The sequence below is a fragment of the Carassius carassius genome, chromosome 10, assembly GCF_963082965.1.
Source record: "Carassius carassius chromosome 10, fCarCar2.1, whole genome shotgun sequence".
Lineage (NCBI taxonomy): Eukaryota > Metazoa > Chordata > Actinopteri > Cypriniformes > Cyprinidae > Carassius > Carassius carassius.
In genome coordinates, this window is record NC_081764.1 from 30,783,364 (window position 1) to 30,791,575 (window position 8,212).

The window sequence follows — 8,212 nt, forward strand, 5'->3', positions numbered from 1 at the left end:
CTGATGCTGCACTGTCACCATGGTGACGGGCACGCAGTCAGCGCAGATGCTGCATCCAGACGACGGGAATGTGAAGCGCTGTCAGGCGTCTTGTCCTCCTCTCGGGGGAGACACTGACGGGAGAGAGACGCAGGGCGCTGACTGTAGCTACTGTAAAAAGGGAAAACAACAGTTGTTTGCCATTTCTGGCTGACCTTATCTTTAACAACCTTTACCTTCTACATAGCAATATTAATATAATCACTAAATGAAAAAATAATTAATTCATAATGAATTGATTTATTTAAAATGCTAAATTAATAACTTTTGGTGTGACGTAATGCAGTCTTGTTGATTCATTCTTGTTAAATAATACTGAAGACTTTTTTTGCAATATTAATAACTAATATTTAATAATTAATTATTCATTAAAATAATTACATTTCAAATTCTATTTTACCTATCAATAGCAAAATTCATGTAATTTATGTAATATATTGCAATATTAATGTAAATAATTATTAAATATATTAAAAACAAACAAATAAATTATATAACTATTTAAAATGCTAATGTAGTCTAGTTGATTTATTCATGGAAAATAATGTTTAAGAATTTTTGAAATATTAAAAAAATAACAAAAAGGTGCAAATAAATGAATAATATAATTACTTAAAATACTAATATTTAATAATATTTTACAAACAAGGAATAATAATACCTGTATGAGGTATATTTTAGGTTGCTCAACAAAACAGTTTTACAGTCTAACTTAAAAAACATTAAACTGTTTGAGTTAATAAGTAGAATAAAAATTTTATTTCCTGCAGTTAAAATAACCACAAAGGGAATAAAACATGCACAAGTTCAGTTTTCTGGAAACATTCTCTGCACTAAGTACATTGTACATGTTATGGCACAAAAAATATATAACATTTACAGTGTAGCACATTTAGACATTGGCTGAAGTATAAACAGCAAAGTGTTCTTATTTCAGAAGAACAAAGTGAGGAAAAAAGCTTCTCTAGCCAATTGAACAGTTTGCAAGGTCACACTGACACATCTCTATTGTGCTAAAGAAAAAGCAACCACGTGATCAAGCATCATCTCTTCTGAAGCTCACATTTTGAAAGCGTCTTCCTTTAAAGAATTTTCACACTAATGTGTTGATTGAGTCTCTTGATGGCAGAGGAGACAATTTTCTGCTGCATACTTCAACACACACTCGACTGAATAAAAAAAAAGCTTAAAGATTCTATACAGAACTCTATAGGTTAACTAGTGAATCCCTGACACCTCTATACATGCAGAACAGTGGCATAATACGGCTTTCATTGCAGTCCTGGCTTTTTTGTGGAAATATGCTACATTGAATTCATATTGAATCAAAGGAAAGAATATATATACTGACATGTTCAATACCATGTAACTTACAATACCCAATAAATGCCTTTTATAGTACATTTCTATTCAAATTAAAACTTAATGTGAATAAACACTATTTTACATAATGTAATATGCATATATGTTACTTTCTAAAAATATAGCACGCTTTGGTTTCACACTACGTATATAAAAATATATATTTTCAGATTTGCAATATGAACTACTGTATTTATATTATCATACAATTACGAATTAACGTTACAATTTGAATCTGTGAAACTAAGAATATTTGTCATTATTCAAACCAAAAATATATTTAGCAGTCTTCTGAATTTCGCATGAAAGCCTGTTGCTACTTAATTCTCCCACATTACAAAAAAAAACAACAACAACAACTTAAACAATATTTCCTGAAATTCTGATACCCAAGAAATAACATCATTTGGACCCCTTTAGTGGGAAAGATAAGTAAATAATTATAAAAATAAGAAAATAACCATTGTGAATTCTCATTTTCACTCAGATTGACTGCAGTCATTAAGTGGAATGTTTCTATTCATGTAAAGTGGCAATTACATAATTTTTTTCTTGAGCCACTGAGTACATGAGACTTTTACATTTTACTATCTTTATACACATTCCTTAAAGTCACACCCCCATTAATAATTTTCCAGTGACTGAGTGTTCAGGAAACATCCTGCACTCAAGACGAAGGAGTGGAACAGTTCATGTTGGGTATCGACTTGTAGACAAAGTAAAAGTGTTGACGGTTCGGTCGACTATGTATCTCTGCCTTTATCCACTGTGGGTGTGTGTCTGCAGCCAACTGCTGGCTGCTGTCATCTGTGTAGAGAAAGAGGCCGTAGTTTTCTGGATCAGACACACGGAATTTGAGCGCACAAAGGTGGCACACCTCTTCCGTCGTGGCATTGGGCTGCACCTGAAGGGTTTTAGCCGTGCAGCCGCTATCTGCCTTCTGCAGAGCCACTCGCATGTAGTTCTTCACACCAACAAACAAACAGACAGAAATTATAGTGAGTTTTCTTTTTACCACTCAAGAAACTTTATGGATGAAAATAGTCCATATCAATAAAATACAGTCTGAAACTATTCAAAAGCTGACTGGAGCTTGTTTGGAGGTCAGGATTTTACCTGGAAGTCATCCACTGAGGGCAGGTTTCTCTGCAGTGTGCGACGCCGGTGCCACTGGTGGAGTGTGTCGCGTGTTGCAGAGCTGAGTATTCGTGATGCCTGCTCTTCCTGGAAATTCTTAATCAGTGACATTGCTCCGTATGCACTGGTGAGGTAATATCCTCCTGTACAGGATCAAGAGAAAAAGAGCAGCTTAATAAACAGTTCAAACACCCAGGGAATCATCCAAAACCTAAATAAAAACTTGTTTAGTTCCATAAAATATTGCTATAAAAAAATCTACTTGGAAAAACCTACACTACCATTCAAAGTTTTGTCGTCTGTAAGATTATTATTATTTTTTATGTTTTTAAAAATAAAGCTACCAAGCTACCATAAGCTACCAAGGATGCATTTCTTTTATAAAAATACAGTAAAATAATTTCTAATTTCATGTATTTTAAAACTGAATTTTTCCAGTCTTCAATGTCACATGATCCTTAGGAAATCATGCTGATTTGCTGCTCAAGAAACATTTGTTCTTATTGTCAATGTTGAAAACAGTTGTCCTGCTTAATTTTTTTTTTTTTTTTTGGAAACTGTGATATTTGCAGGGAGAACTGTATTTTTTTTAAACATAAAATCTTTTGTTGACATTCAAACAACTGAGAAATATAAAAGCATTAAAATGTGTTGGTTGTATTTTGTTGTATTTTTAAGGGAGTAGGCGGAGCTAAATATCTCTTTTGGTGCGCTTTGCTCACTGCGACTCTGACTGGTGAAATTGTCTACAGAATCTTAGGTATAGTTTTTCATCACAAATTCTGCTATTAAGCAATCATTTCATATTGCTTATGAATAAAGTCAGTTGAATTAACACAAATAGTTGGGTTCAACAAAAGTATATGCAATAAATTAACAATCTCTGAGCTCTTAACAGGTCTGTTTTAAAGTTTTATCAGTTCAGTTAATTTCTCTATGGAGAAAATGAATGGCATTTTTACTTCCAGAACCCGACTGTTGCACTCTATAGGCAACAGCAGACAGCAATGCAGTTCACTAGGTTTTCAAAACATGCATTATTTACTGAAAAGACTGGAAGTACTGGAATTTTTAAACTGACACAAAAGGGGAAATCAGCACTATAATGAGGATCATATCATATAGTGTCATATTAGATTTGTGACCTGACTGTGTGTGTACTGCCACAATGAGCTCACTGAGTATAGGAGACACACCCAGGAGGAAATTACTCTGTGGGGAACAGAACTTCGTCACACATGGAAAATGCTTGTCCGTTCTGAAACTCCTCGTACAGTTTGGATACTAGAATACTGCACAGTTATTAACTTTGTTAACATTACTCTGTCATTATGAACAATAAAAGAGAATTCACATGAAATGTTGGACAAGAGAAACTAATCCTGTTTTAGTTTAGAAGCTCTTCAATTTTTCCTCTTGATACAGTGAATCATTTAATTTTTTTCATTTTTCTAAAATAATTCCTGCTTATGTATCATTATCACATAAGTATGAGAACATGTTAACACACCTTCTCCATGCAGTAATGGGGGATCTATCAGCTCCATCATATACAGGATTTCAGTGTCCAACTGAGGCATGTCACACTGGACCAACACGTATGTCAACATGGGTAGGAAATCATCTGCTCCAAACATCCGCACTGACGCACACAGAGGAAACATTAATTAATTATCCATTCCAGCAAGTACCTTCCACTTGATTAAGGTGCAAATACTTTTGTCTTTCGATTACTGATCTCATACACACCTAAAACATAAATCACATATAAAGCCTTTAAATAAACCCTCGAGATATAACTCCACCTGTACACACCTTCATGGTCTTGCATAATATTGTAGATGAGTTTGCAGACTTTTAACAGCACCATAATCTTCCTCTCAGGTGAGTACATTCGGCACATGGCTCTGAGTTTTCGGTGGATCCTTTGGATGGCGTGGGCGTCTGGTGGCCGGGTTCCATTCACACCCAGCTCATGAGGATGTTTGGCCTTGGCCAGGGCCAGATTCTCCTGCAGCCTCTGCCACACTCCACCGGCCTCCTGGAAGTCACGCAACACCGACTGCAAGCAGCCGTACAGAGGTTTCAGCACACACTTATGCATGGCTTTCTCTAACACTGGATCTGTGAAAGAGACAGAGTTGTGAAGAGACACAGTTTTCATTTTCCCGTCCTGAGCTGTGTTGTTTAAATTGCAAATGCATTTGCGCCCATTCGTGCTGGTTTAAAAAAAGGCGCATTATTAGTGCGTAGTTATTTTGAGGAACTGAAAATAGACTGTGCCATAGACCAACTCAAACCTGGTCTAAAGTCTAAAGTCAATGGCGCAATATTTGTTTGTTATTTAAAGAGCACATTAGAAGAAAATGCACCCCTTGGCGGGTCCATAATGCACGTTGACTTTGCTTATTATGCAGAGGGATGCGCAGCAGAACACAAACATTTTTAAATATGAAACAATAAAAGATTCAAATGTAATAAATTATTATTGTTGTAGGCTACATGAATATAAAATTTCCTACATGTCATAATGGATAGCCATTGCATGTATCAGAATTAGGCTACCTATTTGCTCGCACGCAAGCACCAAAAAAATAAATAAAATAAAAACAAACTAAAAAGAAAAATATATAAAACATTTAATTATTTTATTCACTTTAATTGTATGGAAAAGAGCAGAAGATCAGTCATACAAGTTTGGAGCATCACAAGCATAAGCAACAAATTATGACAGAATTTTCTTTTTTTGGGGGGTGAACTATTCCTTTACACCTCAACCTTGTCAATCATTGCTTTTGTGGTGCATTTTCAACAGCCAGAGCACTTTACATTGATTGCCATCTCACATCAACTTTAATGCAGTTGTATAGCTTTGGTGTGCCAGAAACCCAATGAACAGTTATCATTTTATGATGAATAATACAAACGGACACTTTTATCCAAAGTGAGGAACAGCACAAATATCTGCACCAGTAAAAAACAAAAACACCCCAAATGGTTAAGAGTGCATACAAAGGCTTTGTTCTTCAAGGTGGCATGCTAAACATTTGAAAGATACAAAAGTGTATGAATTAAGGAACCTATTTTTAAGGAATCCTTCATTTTTATTTATAGTTATGTTCCTTATGTACTGTTGTGAAACCATGGTATCACAACACAGCTTCAAAGGTAATAACATTACAGTTAAACAAACAAAGAAAAGTCTGCCCTTTGGAAAACATTAATCATTAATGTGGAAAGCATTTGCCTTTCTTTAAGCTAAACCAACAACTTATTGCTGGGATAAATTGCACAAATTTAAGTGCTCCACTTATGAAGAATTTATACTCTTTGAACACGTTCTTACTTGCCTTAGGTTTGATAGGCAAGTATTATTTTTGGTATGATTAAAGTATTCATGCAATTGCTGACTTCAAGCTCTCTTTATTGGTCCTAAAACACTAAACAAAACTTTTTTTTTAACTGACTTACAAAAATGTTTTTTTAATATCCTTAATATATTAGGAACTATAAAACAGGATTATAGCATATTTGTCTTAAATTGCACTAAATCAATATTTAATCTGCTATTAAATTGACTGCTACTCTGTGTGAATTGTGAAATGTGCACCTCATTTCAGCTATTTCCGGAGCAGTCTGGTCTGGGGCTGTCATTTTTATGCAAATCAGACTAGTTAATATGATATTGTTGGTCTTGCACTTACCTCATACACTTTTCAAAGCAACTGCAGAGACTAAAGCTGAACTCGAAAGGTATTTCAGATAAAGTGCTTGCTTTTCACTGCTCAGTTGCTCGTTTCCTATTTTGGCTATTCCCATCACACTATCAACAACCTTTTAGCCTGCATTTCCAATGTATAACAAAAGCAGCTCAGTAAACTCGCATTTAAAACAAAATATGTTTCAAATGTCAGGTATATACTGTATAACAGTGTCTTAATTGCATATCGAAACATAGCTCCTCTTTTTTGACTATACATAATATACTATTGAACTTTCAGGTAAGTCAAAGTAATTATCATACACCTGACAATATGTAGGGCAAGGCGCAGCGCAAGTGTTTTTGCTAGTTTCAGCCCTACACAGTTTTCATTTTCCCGTCCTGAGCTGTGTTGTTTAAATTGCAAATGCATTTTCGCCCATTTGTGCGCTCATGGGCGTGCTGGTCTAAAAAAGGCGCATTGTTGGCATGTTGCTATTTTGAGGAACTGAAAATAGACTGTGCCATAGACCAACTCAAACCTGGTCTAAAGTCTAAAGTCAATGGCGCAATATTTGTTTGTTATTTAAAGAGCACATTAGAAGAAAATGCACCCCTTGGCGGGTCCATAATGCACGTTGACTTTGCTTATTATGCAGAGGGATGCACAGCAGCACACAAACATTTTTAAATATGAAACAATAAAAGATTAAAATGTAATAAATTATTATTGTGTAGGCTACATGAATATAAACATTCCTACATGTCATAATGGAAAGCCATTGCATGTATCAGAATTAGGCTACCTATTTGCTCGTAAGCGAGCACCTCTGTTTCCTCTTGGAGATGCATTCTGTCTTTGCGCTGGCCAATTCTACTGTGTAAATAGCAAATCTGCCCTCTGCATGACCGCAACTGCCTCTTAAAGGTAATGGAAGATGACAATCTGATTGGTTTATTGCACATTACACCCAAAAAACACCCATTACTCATTAAGAGAATAGGGACAACCAATTTGGACAATGCGCCCAGGCAAAAGTGGATTCAGACATGCCCTGAGTGCACCTGCTCTGTGCGCTTTAGACCATGCGCTTAGATAGTTAAAATAGGGCCCCTTGAATTTATGTATGTCAATGAGTTTGCACAGACTAGGAAACAAAAAGGCAAGCTAAGGTTACATCTGGGAGACACAGAAGATAACATTTCAAAATGCAACAACTAATAGTTTCCAGATACTTGTAAAATGAACAGTGGATAAAACCCACCCACCCAGTCAGCACAACACAATTAAGGCCCCGGTATACTTCAAGTGAAATCGAAGAACGAACTGATATGGTGTAATTTCTAACAAAATAACAGACTTCCCATAAAGGACTGATTATGGAATGGTTCTTTTGTATTGCAAACATGACACTTGACTCTAAACTGCTGCTAATCATTATTCTTTTGTCTATAATATTCTGATAATTTGGGCCCATCTCACACTTAAATTGCCTACACTTCAGAATTTTATCGTTGTTGTGTTTAGTCGATACGCGCAAGCGTCGCAAGTTATATTTACATTATTCTACACTCTGCCTCCAGCAGCGCGGAAACAAAGAACGAAAACAAACTTTGTTTGAAGTATATCAGGACCTTAACTATAAAGCCCCTTTTACACTGCACGTCGTACCCGGCAAATTGCCGGAACATTGCCGGGTCGCCTTTTGTGTGAAAACAAACACATCCCGGGATTGATTCCGGCATTGAACCCGGGTCGGGGACCTAGAAACATTGCCGGGTTCAATCCCGGGATGAGCGCTGTGTGAACAAAAGCCAGATCTAATGCTGTGTCGTAGTGATGATGCACGTTATCGCGCGACTCTTTTACCGGCTGTTTTGAAGGAAGATCAACGCTCGCGACAAAAAATATGTGCAAACTGTAATGAAGCAGAGATCAGTTAGTTCCTCACTTTCCGCGCTGACGCCGAGATC

At 36.1% G+C, this 8,212-nt stretch overlaps 1 protein-coding gene across 2 annotated transcripts in view; it reads right to left on the reverse strand.

Moving 5' to 3' along the window:
• Positions 1-769: 769 nt before the first annotated feature.
• The window catches only part of LOC132152167 (ras and Rab interactor 2-like), a 19,979-nt gene continuing 12,536 nt past the window's right edge, over positions 770-8,212 (reverse strand). For both annotated transcript variants that reach the window (XM_059560927.1, XM_059560926.1), the window contains 4 exons: positions 4,354-4,662; positions 4,049-4,180; positions 2,518-2,681; positions 770-2,365 (listed from right to left, as the gene is read on the reverse strand). In XM_059560927.1, coding sequence (XP_059416910.1) covers positions 2,069-2,365; positions 2,518-2,681; positions 4,049-4,180; positions 4,354-4,662 — 902 coding nt within the window. In that variant the 3' untranslated portion in view covers positions 770-2,068. The remainder of the gene's footprint in view (positions 2,366-2,517; positions 2,682-4,048; positions 4,181-4,353; positions 4,663-8,212) is intronic.